Source organism: Cherax quadricarinatus, chromosome 3 (genome assembly GCF_038502225.1).
Source record: "Cherax quadricarinatus isolate ZL_2023a chromosome 3, ASM3850222v1, whole genome shotgun sequence".
NCBI lineage: Eukaryota > Metazoa > Arthropoda > Malacostraca > Decapoda > Parastacidae > Cherax > Cherax quadricarinatus.
In genome coordinates, this window is record NC_091294.1 from 16,157,289 (window position 1) to 16,184,450 (window position 27,162).

Genomic DNA, 27,162 nt, shown 5'->3' on the forward strand with positions numbered 1-27,162 from the left:
GGGAAGTAACCCCGGAAAAGGACTTGCTACCTCAAGTCCTAATGGAAGGGGATTCCCCTTCTAAACACTAACACTCTCTCTCCCCTCCTCCCATCCCATCAATCATCACCAGATCTTCAATAAAAGTAAGTGTCATGTAATTGTGCATGCCTTTTTCAGTTTGTGTGTACTAAAATTAACATTTTTTTGTGGTAAAAAAAAATTTTTTTCATACTTTTGGGTGTCTTGCACGGATTAATTTTATTTCCATTATTTCTTATGGGGAAAATTAATTCGCATAGCGAACATTTCGCATAACGACCAGCCCTCTTGCACGGATTAAGTTCGCTATGCGGGGGTCCACTGTACTTCTAAACTGTTGTATTCTGGGCACCTCTGCAAAAACAGTGATTATGTGTGAGTGAGGTGAAAGTGTTGAATGATGATGAAAGTATTTTCTTTTTGGGGATTTTCTTTCTCTTTGGGTCACCCTGCCTCAGTGGGAGACGGCCGACTTGTTGAAAAAAAAAATTAATAATAATAATTATTATTATTACAATAATACATATGTACAGTGGACCCCCGGCATTCGATATTAATCCGTTCCTGAGAGCTCATCGAATACCGATAATATCGAAAACCGAATCAATTTTCCTCATAAGAAATAATGGAAATCAAATTAATCCGTGCAAGACACCCAAAAGTATGAAAAAAACAAAATTTACTACATGAAATATTAAGTTTAATGCAATAGAATAATTACAATAACAATAAAATAATTGACACTTACCTTTAATGAAAATCTGGTGATGATTGATGGGATGGAAGGAAGGGAGAGGTGTTAGTGTTTAGAAGGGGAATCCCCTTCCATTAGGACTTGAGGTAGCAAGTCCTTTTCTGGGGTTACTTCCCTTCTTCTTTTAATGCCACTAGGACCAGCTTGAGAGTCACTGGACCTCTGTCGCACAACAAATCTGTCCATAGAGCTCTGTACCTCCCGTTCCTTTACGATTTGTCTAAAATGGGCCACAACATTGTCATTGTAATAGTCACCAACACGGCTTGCAATAGCTGTGTTAGGGTGATTTTCATCCATAAAGGTTTGCACTTCAACCCACTGTGCACACATTTCCTTAATTTTTGAAGTAGGCACAATGGATTCCACAACTGGCATAGGCTTCTCAGGGTTAGCCCCAAACCCTTCAAAATCTTTCTTAATTTCCATACTAATTCTCATCCTTTTTACCACAGGGTTGGCACTAGAAGCTTTCTTGGGGCCCATGGTGACTTATTTTGCAGAAACAAGCACCAAACACAGTGATAATATGGATAATATGGAATGTACCGAATGTATCCTTAGATGCACGCACACTGGCTGGCTCGTAAACACTGGCACACACAGGGCAGTTCAGGCCACACGTGGACAGGTCTCATACGAATTGTATCAAATACCGGGTTTTCAATCGAATACCGAGGAAAATTTTTGCGATATAATGCATCGAATACCGGATTTATCAAATACCAATGCCATCGAATACCGGGGGTCCACTGTACTACTACTAATAATATTATTATTAAACTATAATATAATAATCGTGTCCGCTCATTACTTACCTTAAAATATCTGTAGTCTGAATGTAGAGTGAGAGGTGAGTAAACAAGATTAAATGAATAAACGAGAGAGTGAGTGAGAGTGCAGAAGGTTCGCGAGTTACGTAAACAAACGTTGTTGCTGTTGTTGTTACCAGCCCGGACACGAATGGTTTTTGTTCACTCTGTCAAGCCGACCAGAAAAACATCTCATATTTGTTAATTTATATGTTACATAGCATGTTTTCTTATATAATTTTGAAAAAATCATGGATGGATTAAGCAAAATGTCTATATTAAGGTTTTATACACATTTTATGTGCCTCAGTGATTATTATTGTGTTATTATTAATATGGCATTTTCAAGACCAATTACACTCTTAATGAGTGGTTCTGAGACAGACAAGCAGACAGAAAGACACACACAGGTAGAAAGGCAGACACACAGGTAAACAGAAAGACAGACACATAGGTAGACAGAAAGACAGACACACAGGTAGACAGGAAGACACACAGGTAGACAGAAAGACACACAGATAGAAAGACAGACACACAGTTAGACAGACACAGACACACAGGTAGACAAAGCCACACAGGTAGACAGAAAAACACACAGGTAGACATAAAGACAGACACACAGGTAGACAGAAATACAGACACACAGGTAGACAGAAAGACAGACACACAGGTGGACAGAAAGACAGACACACAGATACACATAAAGACAGACACACAAGTAGACAGAAAGACAGACACACAGGTAGACATAAAGACAGATGAACAGACACACAGAGATACAGACAGACACAGATATACAGGCAGACAGAAACAGACAGGTTTATGCGCAACAGTGAAAACAAATAGAGAGTTCGAGAGTAACAGCTTTTCTTGCCACAATCTCCAGTGCAAGATTCAGGCTTCATCTTAGGGGCCATGGTGAAATTTACTGTCCAGTTAGTACAGTTAATACAGTATGATGCTGCTGATAGGGCAGGGTTACTCAAACTGATGCTACCTGCATGGTGCATTGCCGCTGCGAGATACTCGTCAAACATTGTACAGTGGTATGCATCAGCCGGCCCAGCCCAGCTGCCAGATGCACAGTCGCAAATTGAGTGGGCGTATGTCGAGCAGATCGTAAGTCGGATGGTAGGTGTATTAGGTTAAGTCTGCCAGAAATGCCTCAGCATGATAGTGGCTTTCTTTGTTCCAATTATATTATGATATGTAAACACACATTGTAACCTTTGCAAAGAAATAAATATTTTATTTATTTATTTATTTAAGGAACCTCCCTTGAGGGGTAAGTTCACATCCTGAAATTTCCTTCATATCCAGAAGCAAAAAATCTACCAAACGAAGGTTTGCATCCTGAAAAATTTGCATGGTGGGGCGTTCATAAGCCGTGGTTCCACTATATACGTATATATATACATGTATATTATTATTATTATCACACTGGCCGATTCCCACCAAGGCAGGGTGGCCCGAAATAGAAAAACTTTCACCATCATTCACTTCATCACTGTCTTGCCAGAAGGGTGCTTTACACTACAGTTTTTAAACTGCAACATTAACACCCCTCCTTCACACACATGCATGTGTGGTACGACCTAACTGTAAGTACAGGTAGCACGATGTACCTGAAATCTCGCATGTTCATGAAATAGTACCTCCCTGGGTGGTTGCTGTCTACTAACCTACTACTAATTTAAATAAATAGTGCAAAATAAACAATGTAGACATTTTTTTTTTTAACAAGTCGGCCATCTCCCACTGAGGCAGGGTGACCCAAAAAGAAAGAAAATTCCCAAAAAGAAAATACTTTCATCATCATTCAACACTTTCACCTCACTCACACATAATCACTGTTTTTGCAGAGGTGCTCAGAAACACAACAGCTTAGAAGCATAAACGTATAAAGATACGCGACATATCCCTCCAAACTGCTAATATCCCGAACCCCTCTTTTAGAGTGCAGGCATTGTACTTCCCATTTCCAGGAGTCAAGTCCGGCTATGTAAAACTAACCGGTTTCCCTGAACCCCTTCACTAAATATTACCCTGCTCACACTCCAACAAATCGTCAGGTCCTAAGTATCATTCGTCTCCATTCACTCCTATCTAACACGCTCATGCATGCTTGCTGGAAGTCCAAGCCCCTTGCCCACAAAACCTCCTTTACCCCCTCTTTCCAACCCTTTCGAGGACGACCCCTACCCCGCCTTCCTTTCCCTATAGATTTATATGCTTTCCATGTCATTCTACTTTGATCCATTCTCTCTAAATGTCCAAACCACCTCAACAACCCCTCTTCTGCACTCTGATTAATGCTTTTATTAACTCCACACCTTCTCCTAATTTCCACACTCCGAATTTTCTGCATAATATTTACACCACACATTGCCCTTAGACAGGACATCTCCACTGCCTCCAACCGTCTCCTCGCTGCTGCATTTACCACCCAAGCTTCACATCCATATAAGAGTGTTGGTACTACTACACTTTCATACATTCCCTTCTTTGCCTCCATAGATAACGTTTTTTGACTCCACCTCATCCTTCATAAACCCATCTGCCGACACGTCAACTCTATCACATGCCTTTTCTAAATCCATAAATGCAATAAAAACTTCCCTACCTTTATCTTAATACTGTTCACATATATGCTTCAATGTAAACACTTGATCTACACATCCACTACCCACTCTGAAACCTCCCTGCTCATCCGCAATCCTACATTCTGCCTTACCTCTAATTCTTTCAATTATAACCCTACCGTAAACTTTTCCTGGTATACTCAGTAAACCTATTCCTCTATAATTTTTACAATCTCTTTTGTCCCCCTTCCCTTTATATAAAAGGACTATACATGCTCTCTGCCAATCCCTAAAAACATTTCCTTTATGTATCATGTCCTCAGGCCCCTCCTTCCATTTTGAATGCATAATCACACAAAAACACGATTTACTGTATTTCTAGGATAAACAAAATATGACTGTGAAACAGAAACCTGTAACTGTTTTGCATGATGGTAGGATTGGTTTCTTTTTCTGTCTCATAAACACGCTAGATAACAGGGATATCTTGCTACTCCTACTTCCACTTTGGTCACATTTCACAGACACGCACATGCATATATATATATACATACATCTAGATTTTTCTCCTTTTTCTAAATAGCTCTTGTTCTTCTTTATTTCTTCTATTGTCCATGGGGAAGTGGAAAAGAATCTTTCCTCCGTAAGCCATGCGTGTCGTATGAGGCGACTAAAATGCCAGGAGCAATGGGCTAGTAACCCCTTCTCCTGTAGACATTTACTAAAAAAGAGAAGAAGAAAAACTTTATAAAACTGGGATGCTTAAATGTGCGTGGATGTAGTGCGGATGACAAGAAACAGATGAATGCTGATGTTATGAATGAAAAGAAGTTGGATGTCCAGGCCCTAAGCAAAACAAAGCTGAAGGGGGTAGGAGAGTTTCAGTGGGGGGAAATAAATGGGATTAAATCTGGAGTATCTGAGTTAGAGCAAAGGAAGGGGTAGTAGTAATGTTAAATGATCAGTTATGGAAGGAGAAAAGAGAATATGAATGTGTAAATTCAAGAATTATGTGGATTAAAGTAAAGGTTGGATGCGAGAAGTGGGTCATAATAAGCGTGTATGCACCTGGAGAAGAGAGGAATGCAGAGAAGAGAGAGAGATTTTGGGAGATGTTAAGTGAATGTATAGGAGCCTTTGAACCAAGTGAGAGAGTAATTGTGGTAGGGGACTTGAATGCTAAAGTAGGAGAAACTTTTAGAGAGGGTGTGGTAGGTAAGTTTGGGGTGCCAGGTGTAAATGATAATGGGAGCCCTTTGATTGAACTTTGTATAGAAAGGGGTTTAGTTATAGGTAATACATATTTTAAGAAAAAGAGGATAAATAAGTATACAAGATATGATGTAGGGCGAAATGACAGTAGTTTGTTGGATTATGTATTGGTAGATAAAAGACTGTTGAGTAGACTTCAGGATGTACATGTTTATAGAGGGGCCACAGATATATCAGATCACTTTCTAGTTGTAGCTACACTGAGAGTAAAAGGTAGATGGGATACAAGGAGAATAGAAGCATCAGGGAAGAGAGAGGTGAAGGTTTATAAACTAAAAGAGGAGGCAGTTAGGGTAAGATATGGTTTAGAAAGACACGTAAGCAAACACTATAACATATTTATTAGAAAACATTTCGGTCCTGGGACCTTGATCACTTCTAACATACAGAGGTAGAAAGACATTATTCTGTATGTTAGAAGTGATCAAGGTCCCAGGACCGAAACGTTTTCTAATAAATATGTTATAGTGTTTGCTTACGTGTCTTTCTAAACCAACTTGTCGGTATTTATTACCAAGGTTTATACCAGGGTAAGATATAAACAGCTATTGGAGGATAGATGGGCTAATGAGAGCATAGGCAATGGGGTCGAAGAGGTATGGGGTAGGTTTAAAAATGTAGTGTTAGAGTGTTCAGCAGAAGTTTGTGGTTACAGGAAAGTGGGTGCGGGAGGGAAGAGGAGCGATTGGTGGAATGATGATGTAAAGAGAGTAGTAAGGGAGAAAAAGTTAGCATATGAGAAGTTTTTACAAAGTAGAAGTGATGCAAGGAGGGAAGAGTATATGGAGAAAAAGAGAGAGGTTAAGAGAGTGGTGAAGCAATGTAAAAAGAGAGCAAATGAGAGAGTGGGTGAGATGTTATCAACAAATTTTGTCGAAAATAAGAAAAAGTTATGGAGTGAGATTAACAAGTTAAGAAAGCCTAGAGAACAAATGAATTTGTCAGTTAAAAATAGGAGAGGAGAGTTATTAAATGGAGAGTTTGAGGTATTGGGAAGATGGAGGGAATATTTTGAGGAATTGTTAAATGTTGATGAAGATAGGGAAGCTGTGATTTCGTGTATAGGACAAGGAGGAATAACATCTTGTAGGAGTGAGGAAGAGCCAGTTGTGAGTGTGGGGGAAGTTCGTGAGGCAGTAGGTAAAATGAAAGGGGGTAAGGCAGCCGGGATTGATGGGATAAAGATAGAAATGTTAAAAGCAGGTGGGGATATAGTTTTGGAGTGGTTGGTGCAATTATTTAATAAATGTATGGAAGAGGGTAAGGTATCTAGGGATTGGCAGAGAGCATGCATAGTTCCTTTGTATAAAGGCAAAGGGGATAAAAGAGAGTGCAAAAATTATAGGGGGATAAGTCTGCTGAGTATACATGGTAAAGTGTATGGTAGAGTTATTATTGAAAGAATTAAGAGTAAGACGGAGAATAGGATAGCAGATGAACAAGGAGGCTTTAGGAAAGGTAGGGAGTGTGTGGACCAGGTGCTTACAGTGAAACATGTAAGTGAACAGTATTTAGATAAGGCTAAAGACGTTTTTGTGGCATTTATGGATTTGGAAAAGGCGTATGACAGGGTGGATAGGGGGGCAATGTGGCAGATGTTGCAAGTGTATGGTGTAGGAGGTAGGTTACTGAAAGCAGTGAAGAGTTTTTACGAGGATAGTGAGGCTCAAGTTAGAGTATGTAGGAAAGAGGGAAATTATTTCCCAGTAAAAGTAGGCCTTAGACAAGGATGTGTGATGTCACCGTGGTTGTTTAATATATTTATAGATGGGGTTGTAAGGGAAGTAAATGCGAGGGTCTTGGCAAAAGGCGTGGAGTTAAAAGATAAAGAATCACACACAAAGTGGGAGTTGTCACAGCTGCTCTTTGCTGATGACACTGTGCTCTTGGGAGATTCTGAAGAGAAGTTGCAGAGATTGGTGGATGAATTTGGTAGGGTGTGCAAAAGAAGAAAATTAAAGGTCAATACAGGAAAGAGTAAGGTTATGAGGATAACAAAAAGATTAGGTGATGAAAGATTGAATATCAGATTGGAGGGAGAGAGTATGGAGGAGGTGAATGTATTCAGATATTTGGGAGTGGACGTGTCAGCGGATGGGTCTATGAAAGATGAGGTGAATCATAGAATTGATGAGGGAAAAAGAGTGAGTGGTGCACTTAGGAGTCTGTGGAGACAAAGAACTTTGTCCTTGGAGGCAAAGAGGGGAATGTATGAGAGTATAGTTTTACCAACGCTCTTATATGGGTGTGAAGCATGGGTGATGAATGTTGCAGCGAGGAGAAGGCTGGAGGCAGTGGAGATGTCATGTCTGAGGGCAATGTGTGGTGTAAATATAATGCAGAGAATTCGTAGTTTGGAAGTTAGGAGGAGGTGCGGGATTACCAAAACTGTTGTCCAGAGGGCTGAGGAAGGGTTGTTGAGGTGGTTCGGACATGTAGAGAGAATGGAGCGAAACAGAATGACTTCAAGAGTGTATCAGTCTGTAGTGGAAGGAAGGCGGGGTAGGGGTCGGCCTAGGAAAGGTTGGAGAGAGGGGGTAAAGGAGGTTTTGTGTGCGAGGGGCTTGGACTTCCAGCAGGTATGCGTGAGCGTGTTTGATAGGAGTGAATGGAGACAAATGGTTTTTAATACTTGACGTGCTGTTGGAGTGTGAGCAAAGTAACATTTATGAAGTTGTTCAGGGAAACCGGCAGGCCGGACTTGAGTCCTGGAGATGGGAAGTACAGTGCCTGCACTCTGAAGGAGGGGTGTTAATGTTGCAGTTTAAAAACTGTAGTGTAAAGCACCCTTCTGGCAAGACAGTGATGGAGTGAATGATGGTGAAAGTTTTTCTTTTTCGGGGCACCCTGCCTTGGTGGGAATCGGCCAGTGTGATAATAAAAATAATAAAAAAAAGCAGGAATGACTGGTCATGGTTTGTGGCATCCCAATAATTGAATCAGACCTATTAAAAACCCATAAAGCAGACCAGGGGTATAAAAGGGTAATACCCATCCTCAGGAAAATTGGCAATAATAAAAAATTTCTGATACCTTGAGAGCGATTTCAAGCTACTTCCAGTTTGAAACCAAAAGTACTATATGTACTTCCATTCTATTATACAATACCGAGAAACAGTCAATAAAACATAAAAACCATCCTAGAAAACACCTCTAAGTTACTATTTTAAACCAGACAAATGGTCAGTTTTAATTTTCCCAGCATGCACCATGGAACAAATTTACAATAGTGATGAAACAGCTCTCTACTGGCACTATGTTCCTAGAAAAACATTAACAATGGCTGATGAGTGAGCACCAACAGGTTTTAAGGATGCTAAGGACAGGTTAACTATTCTTGGGTGTGCCAATGCTGCAGGCATACATAAGTTGAAGTTGGCAGTGATTGATAAAAGCAAACATCCGAGATGTCTGAAAAATGTACACAATTTACCTGTGCATTATTATGCCAACAACAAAGCATGGGTAACCCGAGAAATGTTTTCCGACTGATTCAATAACCACTTCATACCAGCTGCACGAGCTCACTGCAGGCAAGCTGGACTAGAAGAAAACTGTAAAATTTATTGTTCCTGGGTAATTGTTAGCACATCCCCCTGCCAAACTTCTTGTGAAAAGTAATGTTTTTGGCATCTACTTGCCCCCTACTGTGACTATCTGTATTACAGCCTTGTGACCAAGGAATTTTATGCTCCATGAAGAGCAAGTATAAAAACTATTTTTTAAACTGTATGCTTGCTGCAGTCAACAGAGCAGTAGGAATTCAAGATTTCCTGAAAGAGTTCAGTGCTAAGAATGCCATTTATGCAGTTATTAATGTTTGGATGGATGTTGATAAATCAACATTAACAAATGTCTGGCAAGACTTTGGCCTAAAACGATGTTTGACGTAAATGAACCTACAGATGAAGATTTTGAAGGATTTCATGTCACTGATGAGAAGAAGATATCAAACCTCGTAACTTACACTAAAAGATTATCGGACGAAAGTGTAAGTAAGTTACAGGAAGCCGACATCAATGAAATGCTGAACAATGACAATGATGCACCTGTTGTGCATTCCTTGAGTGATGGTGAAATTGCTGAAATGGTGCTAAATACAACTAAGCATGAGAATAGTAGTGATGATAAAGACATTGTGAACATAGGTGAAAAAGTCCCCAAAGACAACATGGTGAAATGTGATCAGTTAATTGCTGGCCTTGAACTACGTGCATTTATCATCGAGCAAGAGAGATTGCTTAGACAGAAACCTATGTTAATAAGACAGATGACACTTGAAGAAGTCTTAAAAAATGCCTTCTGTCAACCGTCTTGAGAATCATGTTCCTGGTCTATAATTATCCCATTACTTCATTTATCAATATATTACTCTATAAATAAACCATAGTAGTATTTGTAGTCTTTATTTATCCCACTTAGTGTGAGTATTCATATGTTTTTGCTGCAGTGTTAATGTTTGATTATGGGGTGCTGCCCTAGACCCCACCTTCATTCTGAAATTTGAAAAATTCTGAAATTCGAAACACTGGACACTGGCACTGGACTGGACACTGGACAAGCACCTAAAGTCAGTTCCTGATCAGCCGGGCTGTGGCTCGTACGTTGGTTTGCGTGCAGCCAGCAGCAACAGCCTGGTTGATCAGGCGCTGATCCACCAGGAGGCCTGGTCACAGACCGGGCCGCGGGGGCGTTGACCCCCGAAACTCTCTCCAGGTAAACTCCAGGTAAACTACTGGCTCCAACGGTTTTGGATAAAGGCATGTGAACTTGTATGGTCTTTTATGAGTCTTTGTAAAAGCTGGAAACACTACATTTGACTCCATGAGAAGACCCCTGATGAACACTATTTTATTATTTTTTAGGGGTTTGAGACATTGCACATTTAATGTGGTTAACTAATGAAAACATCTCGACAGAATCTTGCTGTTGATGGGTGAACAACTTCTAGTTATACTATATGACCCCATTAAAGACTGTCAAGTTAAATGTCAGCATGCATAAACTGTTGGAAGGAGCAAGAGGATGAAACAGAAAAGGTGAAGCACAATTGTACAAAAAATGTACAGTAAAGTAGTCATGATTAACTGTTCACTGAATTTAAAGATTAATATTACAGTGGGCCCCCGGTTAACGATATTTTTTCACTCCATAAGTATGTTCAGGTGCCAGTACTGACCGAATTTATTCCCATAAGGAATATTGTTAAGTAGATTAGTCCATTTCAGACCCCCAAACATACACGTACAAACGCACTTACATAAATACACTAACATAATTGGTCGCATTCGGAGGTAATCGTTATGCGGGGGTCCACTGTACTTTGAATAAATGGTTTAGAAAACCAACAAGTTGACAAATGAAACACTTATGCAACATTTGGGTATTTGTATTCTGGAAATTTTTCACTATACAGTGGCTTCCTCAGTCCAACTGGACTGAAGAAGTCATTGCATATTGAAACATTTCCAGAATAAAGATATCCAAATGTTACACAAGTGTCTCATTTATCATAACCATTACTACTGTTTAATCACTAGAGCAATAAACAAAATGCTGAAAAATGTTGCACAAAGATAAAATACTCAAATGAAATCAATACTTGCTCAAAGTCTTACGATTACGGCATAAGAGACATCATTCAAGAATACCTGACATGTAAAAATGAATCATAATTATAAATAACATTAAAATACACATCACTGCCAAACTAAAACATTTATGTAGTAAATGCAGTTTGCTACAGAACAGTACAACTATTAAAGGCTTGAAGGAGCATTTCAGATGTAACGACAAAGCAATCCACAAACTTTATTAGGTTACAATACAATCAAAGCATTCACTATTTTCCTGCAAGCACAAGTCAAAGGACAGACTACCAAGTGACCATGAAGGCAGAGTAGCCAAGGAAAAGAGATAAGAATTATGGAATTTTTACATTCTCATGACCTATTTTCATATTTTTGATGTCTTAATTCAGACTTTCAAGAAAGTTTTAAAGTACAGTAGACCATTATATTACATGGATTTATTTGCCACACTTTGGTTACTGCACTATTGAAAAATTGCAGCACAATTTTATATAACACTTCATAAAATTAACCTAACACGGCTCCATTTGTGGGTGCGGAAAAAAATTCCCCAGTTCAAGTTGTCACCTGGTTGTGTGTCAGATCACTGTGTTAGTGGGAGAGACCTACAGCCATCCCTGACCACCCCAGACTCCCCCATCCCAACCTTCATGAATATGTGTCCAGTACAATTGTCTCCTAGGAGCTAGCTGTGTTTGTGAATTGTGTCTTGATCTTTTAATTGCCATATCTTGTATCTGCCAAGCAATCATGGCACCCAGTAGGCATATGAGTGTTGCTGAAAGTGGCAAGAAAAGGTACAAGCATTTAAGTCTTAGAGTTAATGAAGAAAATAGATACAGTGGAACCTTGACTTACGAGTGTCCCAATGTACAAGTTTTTTGAGATACAAGCCGTCCTTGGGTCAATTTTTTGCTCTGAGTTACGAGCCAACATTTGAGTTATGAGTCAGCTCCCCCTGCTTTCCCCTCAACCCAAAATCTGGACACCTCGTTTGTTTATCGATGATTTCATGCTTTAATTCCATTCTCTTTTTCTTCCCAGTACTGTCCTTTACAGTTACTTTCTTAGGACCCATGCTTAGAAAAACAAAATTTGGCCAAATGACTGTCAAAAATGTAAGCAAAGCAAGAGAGAACTGCTCCCACTGCGAGGTAAACCGTGCACTGAGTTGGCAGCAGCGGCAGTAGTAGTAGTAGCAATTTAGGTAACTAGAGCACAGATCCAATTCCCTAGATCAAGAGCCCCTCACTAGAATCAAATTTCCTTGATGCTGGTGAGGGGCTCTTGATCTAGGGAATTGGATCTGTGCTCCAGTTCCCTAAATTAACAACAATAATAATATTATTATTATTATTATCATAATAATGATAGAGCTTCAATTCCCTAAATTAATAATAATTATTATAATAATAATTATAATAATGATAGAGCTTCAGTTCCTAAATTAATAATAATAATAATAATAATCTTTTTTTTTTAACAAGTCGGTCGTCTCCCACCGAGGCAGGGTGACCCAAAAAGAAAATACTTTCATCATCATTCAACACTTTCACCTCACTCACATAATCACTGTTTTTGCAGAGGTGCCCAGAATACAACAGCTTAGAAGTATATACGTATAAAAATACACAATATATCCGTCCAAAATCCCAATATCCCAAACCCCTCCTTTAAAGTGCAGGCATTGTACTTCTCGTTTCCAGGACTCAAGTCCGGATATATGAAATAACCGGTTTCCCTGAATCCCTTCACTAAATATTACCCTGCTCACACTCAAACAGATTGTCACATCCCAAATACCATTCGTCTCCATTCACTCCTATCTAACATGCTCACGCACGCTTGCTGGAAGTCCAAGCCCCTCGCCCACAACACCTCCCATACCCCCTCCCTCCAACCTTTTCGAGGATGACCCCTACCCCGCCTTCCTTTCCCTATAGATTTATATGCTCTCCATGTCATTCTACTTTGATCCATTCTCTCTAAATGACCAAACCACATCAACAAACCCTCTTTAGCCCTCCGACTAATACTTTTATTAACTCCACACCTTCTCCTAATTTCCACACTCCGAATTTTCTGCATAATATTTACACCACACATTGCCCTTAGACAGAACATCTCCACTGCCTCCTCGCTGCAGCATTTACAACCCAAGCTTCACACCCATATAAGAGTGTTGGTACTATATTTTCATACATTCCCTTTTTTGCCTCCATAGATAAAACTTTTTGCCTCCATATATACCTCAATGCACCACTCACCTTTTTTCTTTCATCAATTCTATGATTAACCTCATCCTTCATAAAACCATCCGCTGAAACGTCAACTCCCAAATATCTGAAAACTTTCACTTCTTCCATACTCCTCCTCCTCAATCTGATATCCAATTTTTCTTTATCTAAATCATTTGATACCCCTCATCACCTTACTCTTTTCTATGTTCACTTTCAACTTTCTACCTTTACACACACTCCCAAATTCGTCTACTAACCTTTGCAATTTTTCTTTAGAATCTCCCATAAGCACAGTATCATCAGCAAAAAGTAACTGTGTCACTTCCCATTTTGTATTTAATTCCCCATAACTTAATCCCACCCCTCTCCCGAACACCCTAGCATTTACTTCTTTTACAACCCCATCTAAAAATATATTAAACAACCATGGTGACATTACACATCCCTGTCTAAGACCTACTTTTACTGGGAAGTAGTCTCCCTCTCTTCTACACACCCTAACCTGAGCCTCACTATCCTCATAAAAACTCTTTACAGCATTTAGTAACTTACCACCTATTCCACATTGCTCTCCTATCCACCTGCCACATTGCTCTCCTATCCACTCTATCATATGCCTTTTCTGAATCCATAAATGCAATAAAAACTTCCCTACCTTTATCTAAATACTGTTCACATATATGCTTCAATGTAAACACTTGATCTACAAATCCCCTACCCACTCCAATAATAATAATAATAATAATAATAATAATAATAATAATAATTTTTTTTTTTCAACAAGTCGGCCGTCTCCCACCGAGGCAGGGTGACCCAAAAAAGAAAGAAAATCCCCAAAAAGAAAATACTTTCATCATCATTCAACACTTTCACCACACTCGCACATTATCACTGTTTTTGCAGAGGCGCTCAGAATACAACAGTTTAGAAGCATACACATATAAAGATAAACAACATATCCCTCCAAACTGCCAATATCCCAAACCCCTCCTTTAAAGTGCAGGCATTGTACTTCCCATTTCCAGGACTCAAGTCCGACTATATGAAAATAACCGGTTTCCCTGAATCCCTTCACTAAATATTACCCTGCTCACACTCCAACAGATCGTCAGGTCCCAAGTACCATTTGTCTCCATTCACTCCTATCTAACACGCTCACGCACGCTTGCTGGAAGTCCAAGCCCCTTGCCCACAAAGCCTCCTTTACCCCCTCTCTCCAACCCTTTCGAGGACGACCCCTACCCCACCTTCCTTCCCCTATAGATTTATATGCTTTCCATGTCATTCTACTTTGATCCATTCTCTCTAAATGACCAAACCACCTCAATAACCCCTCTTCTGCCCTCTGACTAATACTTTTATTAACTCCACACCTTTCCCTAATTTCCACATTCCGAATTTTCTGCATAATATTTACACCACACATTGCCCTTAAACAGGACATCTCCACTGCCTCCAACCGTCTCCTCGCTGCTGCATTTACCACCCAAGCTTCACACCCATATAAGAGTGTTGGTACTACTATACTTTCATACATTCCCTTTTTTGCCTCCATAGATAACGTTTTTTGACTCCACATATACCTCAACGCACCACTCACCTTTTTTCCCTCATCAATTCTATGATTAACCTCATCCTTCATAAATCCATCCGCCGACACGTCAACTCCCAAGTATCTGAAAACATTCACTTCTTCCATACTACTCCTCCCAAATTTGTTATCCAATTTTTCTTTACCTAAATCATTTGACACCCTCATCACCTTACTCTTTTCTATGTTCACTTTCAACTTTCTACCTTTACACACATTCCCAAACTCATCCACTAACCTTTGCAATTTTTCTTTAGTATCTCCCATAAGCACAGTATCATCAGCAAAAAGTAACTGTGTCAAATCCCATTTTGAATTTGATTCCCCAAAATTTAATCCCACCCCTCTCCCGAACACCCTAGCATTTACTTCCTTTACAACCCCATCTATAAATATATTAAACAACCATGGTGACATTACACATCCCTGTCTAAGACCTACTTTTACCGGGAAGTAGTCTCCCTCTCTTCTACACACCCTAACCTGAGCGTCACTATCCTCATAAAAACTCTTTACAGCATTTAATAACTTACCACCTATTCCATATACTTGCAACATCTGCCACATTGCTCCTCTATCCACTCTATCATATGCCTTTTCTAAATCCATAAATGCAATAAAAACTTCCCTACCTTTATCTAAATACTGTTCACATATATGCTTCAATGTGAACATTAAAATGGTATAAAATACCGACAGGTTGTTAGGTAAGACACATATGCAACAGTTAGGTATCTTTATTTTGAAACGTTTCGCCTACACAGTAGGCTTCTTCAGTCGAGTACAGAAAAGTTGATAGAAGCAGAAGAGACTTGAAGACGATGTAATCAGTCCATCACCCTTAAAGTTTTGAGGTGGTCAGTCCCTCAGTCTGGAGAAGAGCATTGTTTCAGACTATGAAACAATGCTCTTCTCCAGACTGAGGGACTGACCACCTCAAAACTTTAAGGGTGATGGACTGATTACATCGTCTTCAAGTCTCTTCTGCTTCTATCAACTTTTCTGTACTTGACTGAAGAAGCCTACTGTGTAGGCGAAACGTTTCGAAATAAAGATACCTAACTGTTGCATATGTGTCTTACCTAACATGCTTCAATGTAAACCCTTGATCTACACATCCCCTACCCACTCTGAAACCTCCTTGCTCATCCGCAATCCTACATTCTGTCTTACCTCTAATTCTTTCAATTATAACCCTACCGTACACTTTTCCTGGTATACTCAGTAAACTTATTCCTCTATAATTTTTACAGTCTCTTTTGTCCCCTTTCCCTTTATATAAAGGGACTATACATGCTCTCCGCCAATCCCTAGGTACCTTCCCCTCTTTCATACATTTATTAAACAAAAGTACTAACCACTCCAATAATAATAATAATAATAATAATAATAATAATAATAATAATACATAATACGTACATAATATGTACATAATAATACGTAATTCAGAATGCTGCCGCTAGTTGGCACAGCTGATGCCAAAACATCCGGTAAGCAGTATATGTTTACATCGCTGTGGGAGCAGTTCTCTCATGCTTGCTTGCATTTTTTTACAGTCATTTGGCCAAATTAATTTTTTCTAACCATGGGTCCTAAGAAAATAAGTGCAAAGGACAGTACTGAGAAGAAAAAAAGGATGAATTCCATGGACTTAGCCAGGCAGTACCAGCTTAGCACATCCGCGATATGTTGATACTAAAGCTGTATCAGTTATGTTCAGTGATTAAACAAAACAATTTGTATCAGTTAAGTTCAGTGATTAAACAAAACAAATTTTATCAGTTAAGTTCAGCGCTCAAACAAAACAATGTTGTTGTTGGAAGTTTACATGGCCACTGACATCATATGCTGCACTGCCAATCTCCCACCTTCAACATCCCCCACCATCTCTGCTCCAAGTGTGTAAGTACATATACACTTAACATTGTTTCAGTGTTTTCCTTAGAAAACTAGTGAGCTACTGCAGTTAGCCTCAAAAATACTCTGTTTTCTCTTAAAATAAGAGCATGGGAAGACACTATAGTCAAAATGGGACAGGAAATGGCAGACGCTTCGCCGCTGCCTCTGCCACCACATTATGGCCTATTTTATTCATTCTAGAGTATATAGTATCATGCTTCTGTGTTAATTATATTCTTTATGTCAAATTAGAAGAATTGTGATAGATAAATAAACCGTACAGTTGATAACAGCGTCATATTCAAGTATTTTTTTCTTGCCTCCAGAGTGCAGGAACGGATTAATGGCTATTCAATCAATGAGGAAAACTGATTTGATATACGAGCAAACTGAGTTACGAGTTAGGTCACGGAACAGATTAAACTCGTAAGTCAAGGTTCCACTGTATAAATGAAGCATCAGTTTGTACAACTGAAAAGAATGAGGTAAATATATGAGTGTGTGTGATGAATAGCTGACTGACTTGACTGACTGAACCCTTTCAGGGTCCGTGCCGTAGATCTACGGCTTAACATTCAGGGTCCAAACTGTAGATCTATGCCATGAGCTCAGCTCACTCTGATAAGCTGTGAGTGGTAAATTTTGGCCTAGATATGAGAGAATACATCTATGTGGTATGTGTGTGCACCACATAAAACAAATCCTGCAGCACACAGTGCATAATGAGAGAAAAAAACTGAGACCATAATTTTTTATTAAAACAGCGAATTTGCAGTGTTTTTTCGTATGTTTTTTATAGTTATATTTGCAATTTCTTGGTTTCATTTGATAGAATGGAAGACATATTACAGAAACAGAGATGATTTTGATTGGTTTTAGTACTGGAAATGGCTTGAAACTGAGCTCAAAGTAGTAGAAATGTTAAATTTTTGCTGATGTTCAAGAGTAAACAAATGACCTCACACGTCTAATACACGCCAGCTGGTCGGTCTCATATATATTCACAAATGTGGTGATATTATTTATACAATTATTACAGTATTGCATAACAGTAAATCTTCTATTTTTTGGTTTGAATAAAAATTCATTATGTGAATAAAAAATCAAAATGGAATTCATTTTTAAAGCCTGAAAACGTAACTAATGAACAGAGAAAATGTTAGTTTAGTGCCAGGAATGCCTGCATTGTTTATTCTGGACCCTATTTTGAAATGGAAATATTTTGAGCTTTGCATTAAATTGGCCAAATTACCAATTTCCGGTCACTTTATTTTGTTGTTGAAACAGTTGACTTGGCGATTTCTTGTGCTCAGTCGAGAGAATAGAAGTAATACTAGTGAAATAGCTAAGAATTTGGTCAACTGGAATACAGTGGACCCCCGCATAACGATTACCTCCGAATGCGACCAATTATGTAAGTGTATTTATGTAAGTGCGTTTGTACGTGTATGTTTGGGGGTCTGAAATGAACTAATCTACTTCACAATATTCCTTATGGGAATAAATTCGGTCAGTACTGGCACCTGAACATACTTATGGAGTGAAAAAATATCGTTAACCGGGGGTCCACTGTACTGTAATTGGCCTAAAATGGGAGTCAAAGTCGGCAAAATTGCTGATGCGTAAATATCGCCTACACATGAAAATTTGCGAGAGCATAATTTCGTCAATTTTCCATCAAATTTCGTACTTTTTGTTTTATTACCTTCAGAAAAAGATTCTTTACTATTTCATAAGAAAAAATAACAAAATTATTTTTTTGAAAATTCTTGGACCCTGTTGCACACTTTGAAATTTGGCCTCTGGATCCTGAAAGAGTTACTGAGCTACTGACAGATTTACTTGACTGACAAAGACTTTTTCACTGAAGAAGACCCTGACAAATCTAGAAGCAGTGCTCTGAAATGGAGTCTAGAGCAGCTGATACCTTACTGTCAGCTGTATAATGTACTGTAAGGTAAAATAGCCTAGAAATCCATTACAAAATTTATGCATACTCCAGTACAACCATCGACTTCAGTACCAGAGCCTCTACCATCCACCTCAGCCCAGTAGGGCCACACCATAACTCTCCACTCTCTTCACAAACATCCACAAACACCAGCACCCACAATTTAAGGTAAGAAATACTATTATTTCTGTTGCATTTGTAGTGTTAAGCAGTAAAAATAACATAATACATCACAACAATGAACTACAATTACATATTCACTTTTATTTTTGTAAGATCTGGATGTCTAAAAAAAAAGTTGCTTGGCTTTTTTGGGGAATCCCAGGAATGTAACCCTATTTTTCCCATAAGTTCTTCTGTTTATCTAACACGGATTTACCTAACACGGCGTTGTCAGGAACGTAACTACTTTGTAATATAATGGTCTACTGTACAGCATTTCATTGATTTGCTAAGATGTTATCAGGTATATACACATGCATAACATCAGTGCAGTGATCGCTGTTTCGAATACAATTAAACAAAACAACGGCAGCTTCACCATCTCCGAAGTCTTAGCAAGAATCCTCCTGAAAACAGTAAACCCTGCCATCACATAGTCTCTCCTGTTATACTACACAAAGCACATTACAGAGAGTGAACACTGAAAAAAACCTGCCTCTTTTCGGTCTATATTTGTCCAACCTATTTTTATGTTACCCAAGTAATAGCTTTTATATCCTTTTACTCATGTACGAATTAATTGCTCTTCCAGATTGTATTATTTTTGTTACTACTACTACTACTACTACTACCACTAGTGAACATCGAAATGGTACCTCACTAGTATTGCACCTCACTCTGAGCCTTTATATACCCTCTGTGTCCATGTATTGTTTGTAATGGCTTGATAAAGCTCCTGGAGAGCGAAATGTTGCCACAATAAATGTCACATTAGTTGCACTTGTGTCCTTTTACTTTACATCAGTGCAATGCTAGATATATTTTCATTGAAGCTTAACAGCGAAAACTTTAGATCACTGGTTGTTATAATTGGCTTCAGAGAAACCTTAATCCTCTCACGATCCAGACACTTGGCATTAACCCTTTGAGGGTCCGTCCCGTAGATCTACGGCTTTACGTTCAGGGTCCAAACCGTAGATCTACGTCATGAGCTCAGCTCACTCTGATAAACTGTGAGTGGTACATTTGGGCCTAGATACGAGAGAATACATCTATGTGGTATGTTTGCACCACATAAAACAGATCCTGCAGCACGCTGTGTATAATGAGAGAAAAAAACTGAAATCATGATTTTTCAATTAAAACAGCGACTTTGCAGTGTTTTTTCGTATGTTTTTTATAGTTCTATTTGCGATTTCTTGGTCTCATTTGATAGAATGGAAGACATATTACAGAAATAGAGATGATTTTGATTGGTTTTAGCACTGGAAATGGCTTGAAACTGAGCTCAAAGTAGCAGAAATGTTAAATTTTTGCCGATATTCAAGAGTAAACAAACGACCTCACACGTCTAATACACGCCAGCTGGTGGGTCTAATATGCATTCACAAATATGGTGATGATATTTATACAATTATTACAGTATTGCATAGCAGTAAATCTTCTATTTTTTGGTGTGAATAAAAATTCATTATGTGAATAAAAAATAAAAATGGAATTTATTTGTAAAGCCTCAAAACATAACTAATGAACAGCGGAAATGTTAGTTTAGTTCCAGGAATACCTACATTGTTTATTCTGGACCCTATTTTGAAATTGGAATATTTTGAACTTTGTGTTAAATTGGCCAAATTAACAATTTCCGATCACTTTAATTTGTAGTTGAAACAGTTGACTTGGCGATTTCTTGTGCTCAATCGATAGAATAGAAGTAATACTAGCGAAATAGCTAAGAATTTGGTTGACTGGAATAATGTAATTGGCCTAAAATGGGAGTCAAAGTCGGCAAAATCGCCGATTCATAAATATCGCTGACATATCAAAATTCGCGAGAGCATAATTTCGTCAATTTTCCATCAAATTTCGTACTTTTTGTTTTATTACCTTCACAAAAAGGTTCTCTACCATTTCATAAGAAAAAATAACAAAATTTTTTTTTTAAAATTCTTGGACACTGGGGCACCACTTCAGATTTGGGCCTTGGACCCTGAAGGGGTTAATATTGCTCGCAGTGCCCACTTTTATCAAAAATAAAAAATAAAATGTTTTTTCTCCTGAAATGGTAGAGAATCTTTTTCTAAAGGTATAGACACCAAGGTACGAAATTTGATGGAAAATTTACGGAATTATGCAGGTGCAAAGTTAGCGTTTTAGGTGTAATTTACACACTGGCTATTTCACCAACTTGAAATTGACCAAATTCTCACTATTTCACTTGTATGCCTTTTTTCTATCAATTAAGCTCAAGAAACTACCCAATGAACAATAAAACTACCTTATAAATTGCACAGAAGTTAGTAATTTGGCCAATTTTTCACAAAATAAAAAACTAATTCAAACACAAAGTCCAAAATAAACATTGTACACATTCCAGGTACAAAAACAACATATATTCTGTTCATTAATCCTATCTCCAGGCATCTTCTATATTGCACTGGCCTTCTATTTTTAATTCATAACAAAAAATAGAAGAGTTACCCTATTTCTCAGAAAATAAAATATAACCAAGAATGATTTGCATTGCTTACGGTGTCCCAATAACTGAATTAGGCCTAGTAAAAACACATAAAACAGATTTGGAGGTGTAGAGTGGCCTTACCCATTCTCAGGAAAAACTGGCAAAAATCAAATATTCCCCTAATTTGAGGCCAATTTCAAGTCATTTCTGGTCCTGCAATCAACCAAAACATATCTACTGCAATCTAATGAAACCAAGAAACAAGCCAATAAACCATAAAAACTATCCAAGGGAACACCTCAAGGTTACTACATTAACCCTCTGAGTGTCGAGACCCCTGCTTGCAAACATGCTCACAATGAAGAATTAAAAAAACTTTATGAAATGATACAAAATCTTTTTCTAAAGGTAAAGAAACCGAAAGTTCAACATTTCTGGCACTAAAGTAACATTTTTTTCTGTTCATTAGTCATGTCTCCAGGCCCCTCCTATATTACACTTGTCTTTCATTTTGAATTTTTAGTCACACAAAAAAATAGATGATTTACTGTTATTCAGATTACTGCATAATATGTAATAATTGTATAGATAATATAGGCGCATTCATGAATGCATATTAGACCCACCAGTTGACATGTGTTGGACGCGTGATGTGATTTGTTTACTCTTGAATATTGTCAAAAAATTGAACATTTCCGCTACTTTGAGCTCAATTTCAAGCTACTTTTATTTAGTAAACCATCAAAATCGCCTCTATTTCTATAATACATCTTCCATTCTATCAAATGAGACCAAGAAAACAAGAATACAACCATAAATACATCGCAAAGTTGCTGTTTTAAACCAAAAAACATGGTTGCAGTTTTTTTTTCTCATTATGCACTGCTTGCTGCAGGATTTTTTTTATACTGTGCACACTGACCACACAGATCCATTCTCTCAAATGAAGGCCTACCAGCTTTCTCCCGGAAGATCTGAAGCCACTAGAATTTTGGCGTAGTATTACAGGACCGACACTGACTTCAAAACCATAATATTATGGCACCGACACTGAAAGGGTTAAACCAAAGACAAGGTCAGAGTTTTTCTTTTCCCATTATGCACTGCATGGGCAGGATTTTTTTTATACTATGCACACTCACCACACAGACCCTTTCTCTCATATCTAGGCCAATATTTTATTAACCCTTTCAATGTCAGTCCCGTAATATTATGGTTTGCAAGCCAGTGTTGATCCCATAATAGTATGCGGGAGAAAGCTGGTAGGCCTACATATGAGAGAATGGGTCCGAGTGGTCAGTGTGCACAGTACAGTGGACCCCCGCATAACGATCACCTCCCAATGCGACCAATTATGTAAGTGTATTTATGTAAGTGCATTTGTACGTGTATGTTTGAGGGTCTGAAATGGACTAATCTACTTCACAATATTCCTTATGGGAACAAATTCGGTCAGTACTGGCACCTGAACATACTTCTGGAATGAAAAAATATTAAATAACAAAAAGGCACAATACCGTGACTGGAACGATACACAAATAACCCGCACATAAAAGAGAGAAGCTTACGACGACGTTTCGGTCCGACTTGGACCATTGACAAAGTCACACTAACAGAGGGGGAGCAGGACGGCTATATATAGGCAGGAAGAGGTGGCGGTAGTAGTAGTAGTAGTACAAGAATTGTATATAATACCGACAGGATGAAATGACACATGCACAACACCCGGGCATCCCCTAATTCCTTACTTCCTTTCCTTGATGTCCATGTCCACCGCTCAGATACAGGTTTTTCCTTTTCCGTTTACCGTAAACCTATGCACAGTGGCATGTACATTCACTACTTTTCCTATCATGCTTCCCCTGTCAAGAAAAGTGTTCTTATCTCCCTCTTTCTCCGTGCCCTCCGCATCTGTGATCCTCAGTTCCTTCCAGTAGAAATTTCCACTCTTCATAATTCGTTCTCCCGTCTTGGCTACCCTTCCCATTTCATAGACTCTGCCCTCTCACGTGCTAAACGCAATTTCTTCTCTCCCAAACTCTCTACTCATGGGAACTCTTCTATCCTCTGCCTTCCCTACATTTCCGGTCTTTCTAATCTCAACAATTCTCTCCGTCCCTTAGACATCAAGCTTACCTTCCGCCAGACTAACACTCTTCGCACTAATCTCGTTCATACCTCTCCTCCCTCTACAGATGTTCCTGGTGTCTACTCTATTTCTTGCTCCTCCTGTCCTCTTCAATACTTCGGAGAAACTGGTCAATCTCTTTCTGACAGACTTAGGGAGCACAAAAATAGTGTTAGGCTTGCCGACACTAACAATGCTCTTTTCTGTCACGTCAGAGATCATAGCCATCCTATTGACTGGTCTTCTGCTAAAACTGTCTTCCCTACTTCCAACTCGAACAGTCGCCGTTTAGTTGAATCCTCTCTTATACACAACTTTCCTTGTATGAACCTTAGCCCTGGTTTCGTCTCTGTAGATGCCTTCCTCTCCCACTACATTGTAAAATGCTCCAAACTTCAGAACACCCGTGACTTAACCTGAATCCTCATTTCTTCTTCTTCTTCTTCTTCTTCTTATTCCTCTTCCCCTTTCCTCTCTCCTTTTCTCCTCTGGGTGGTCTTTCTCTCTCCTGTCTCGTGTTTCTGTTCCTTCTTCATTTATTTTATTTTCACCACTTCCCCTTTCACGCACCTCGGTGCACTTGCTCTCCCTCTGTGGGTTTCTAGCTCTCTTGCAGTGCTCCCCTTCCTTTGTATTTGACTGGCTCGTCTTCCTTATTTCCCACTTCTACCACTACCACTACTACTACCTCTTCTTCTTCTACTACAACTACTGATGAAATTAAGACACACGTGCAGCATCTGGTTGTCTTTGGTGTGGACGTTTCGCCATCCAGTGGCTGGCTGGATGGCGAAACGTCTACGGTGGGGATGCCCGGGTGTTGTGCATGTGTCATTTCATCCTGTCGGTATTATATACAATTCTTGTACTACTACTACCTCCACCTCTTCCTGCCTATATATAGCCGTCCTGCTCCCCCTCTGTTAGTGTGACTTTGTCAATGGTCCAAGTCGGACCGAAACGTCGTCGAAAGCTTCTCTCTTTTATGTGCGGGTTATTTGTGTATGAAAAAATATTGTTAACCGGGGATCCACTGTACAAAAAAAAATCCTAGAGCATGCAGTGTATGAGAAAAAGCTCCAACCGTGTTTTTAGTTTAAAACAGCAACTTTGTGGTGTATTTTCGTATGGTATTTATGGTTGTATTTTCATTTTCTTGGTCTCATTTGATGAAATGGAAGATATATTACAGAACTAGATATGATTTTGAATGGTTTATGGGGTAAAAGTATCTTGAAATTGAGCTCAAATTAGCGGAAATGTTCGATTTTTGCAAATGTTCAAGAGTAAACAAATCACGTCACGAGTCCAATACACGTCAATTGGTGGGTCTAATATGCTTTCAGAAATGCGCTGATATTATTTATACTATTTTTACAATAATGCAGAAGTCTGCATAACAGTAAATCTTCTATTTTTTTGTGTGAATAAAAATTCAAAATGGAAAGCAAGCACATACGGGGGGCCAAGAGTCACGATTGATGAACAGAGAAAATTTTATTTTAGTGGTAGGGATGTATGCACTGTTAATTCTGGACCCTATTTTGAAATAGGCCTTCCTTGAATTGTGTGAAATTGGCCAAATTACCAATTTCTAATCACTTTATTGGGTAGCTGAAATTGATAAATGGGCAGTGTCTTGTACTCAATCAATAGAACTAAAGGAGTTCTAGCGAAATAGCTGAGTTTGGTCGACTGGAACAATGGATTTGGCCAAAAATATGGCTCAAAGTGGGCAAAATTGCTGATGTGTAAAGATTGCCGAGACCACTAACTTCGCAAGAGTAATTCTGTAAGTTTTCCATCAAATTTTGTACTTTTGGTGTCATTACCATAAGAAATTTTTTTATTTTTTATTCTGGAAAATTCTTCAACATTGAGAGCAAGTTTGTGAGCAGGGGTCTTGACAGTGAAAGGGTTAACATTCTCAGCTTATCTGAGCAATCTGAGCTCAAAGAAATAGATCTACTCGAGGTACCCTGGCATTAATAATGTAGATCTACGTGACGGAGTGTGAAAGGGTTAACACCTACATGAAGGATTCACCAAAGTCCTCCTTTATATTTTATTTTGACACTGGTATGACTTAATACCCAGGGGCAATATGTACTAAATTTAAAGGAATATTGCACTGTTAAATTACCACACCAAATTTGTATGGGACATTTAGGCTACCTGTATTTTGTGACATATTTCAGTACTGTATATTGTACATCAACATTTTCCTAACCCTTTCAAGGTCCGTGCCGTAGATCTATGGCTTTACACTGAGGGTCCAAACCGTAGATCTATGTCATGAGCTCAGCTCACTCTGATAAGCTGTGAGCGGTAAATTTGGGCCTAGATATGAGAGAATACATCTATGTGGTATGTGTGCTCCACATAATATAAATCCTGCAGCACACAGTGCATAATGAGAGAAAAAACCGAGACCGTAATTTTCAATTAAAACAGCAAATTTGCAGTTTTTTTTTTTTTTGTATGTCTTTTATAGTTGTGTTTGCGATTTCTTGGTCTCATTTGATAGAATGGAAGATAAATTACAGAAATAGATATGATTTTGATCGGTTTTAGTACTGAAAATGGCTTGAAACTGAGCTCAAAGTAGCAGAAATGTTAAATTTTTGCCAATGTTCAAGAGTAAACAAATGGCCTCACAAGTCTAATACACGCCAGCTGGTGGGTCTAATATACGTTCACAAATGTGGTGATATTATTTATACAGTTATTACAGTATTGCATAACAGTAAATTTTCTATTTTTTGGTTTGAATAAAAATTCATTATTTGAATTAAAAATCAAAATGGAATTCATTTGTAAAGCCTAAAAACATAACTAATGAACAGAGGAAATGTTAGTTTAGTGCCAGGAATGCCTGCATTGTTTATTCTAGACACAATTTTGAAATTGGAATATTTTGAACTTTGCATTAAATTGACCAAATTACCAATTTCCAATCACTTTATTTTGTAGTTGACACAGTTGACTTGGCGATTTCTTGTGCTCAATCGACAGAACAGAAGTAATACTAGTGAAATAGCTAAGAATTTGGTCAACTGGAATAATGTAATTGGCCTAAAATGGGAGTAAAAGTCAGCAAAATCGCCGATGCATAAATATCACTGACAGATCAAACTTCATGAGAACATAATTTCTTCAATTTTCCAGCAAATTTCATACTTTTTGTTTTATTACCTTCAGAAAAAGATTCTCTACCATTTCATAAGAAAAAATAAAATTATTTTTTGAAAATTCTTGGACCATGGTGCACACTTTGAAATTTGGCCTCTGGACCCTGAAAGGGTTAATTTGAAAAAACATACTATAGTAGTGTACATAATTTTTCTTCCTACCATGATACATTACCAGAAATTGATGAATTACCTAAATTACAGTAGTGTAAATGAATTATGGATACCGTATAGGTGATACGATGAATCCATAATTTTGGTTAATAAAATTTTAGAAGTAAAAGATTTAGAGCAATAGGTAACAAAATATGTTCCCCACAGACATACAAGTGAGAGAAAAAGTTATTACTCATATAATGATTTTGTATAAGAAAGGAAAGTTTAAAAAATATTAAATAAATACAGAGGGTGCTGCTACATGCACTTTGTTTCACTATTCTCATACTTTGCATCAACAGGGAACTAGTATGTTTGACACCTTCCAATGTCTCCTCCATTGGGTCATCCTCA

At 38.4% G+C, this 27,162-nt stretch overlaps 1 protein-coding gene across 4 annotated transcripts in view; it reads right to left on the bottom strand.

Annotated features, from left to right (window-relative positions):
• Positions 1-27,162, bottom strand: part of LOC128706570 (uncharacterized) — a 273,076-nt gene that overhangs the window by 239,241 nt on the left and 6,673 nt on the right. For 3 of the 4 annotated variants that reach the window (XM_053801503.2, XM_070090311.1, XM_070090313.1), the window contains one exon: positions 27,098-27,162. This exon is cut by the window's right edge and continues 217 nt beyond it. In XM_053801503.2, the coding sequence (XP_053657478.1) occupies positions 27,098-27,162 (65 nt within the window). The remainder of the gene's footprint in view (positions 1-27,097) is intronic. The other variant, XM_070090316.1, reaches the window with a different exon arrangement.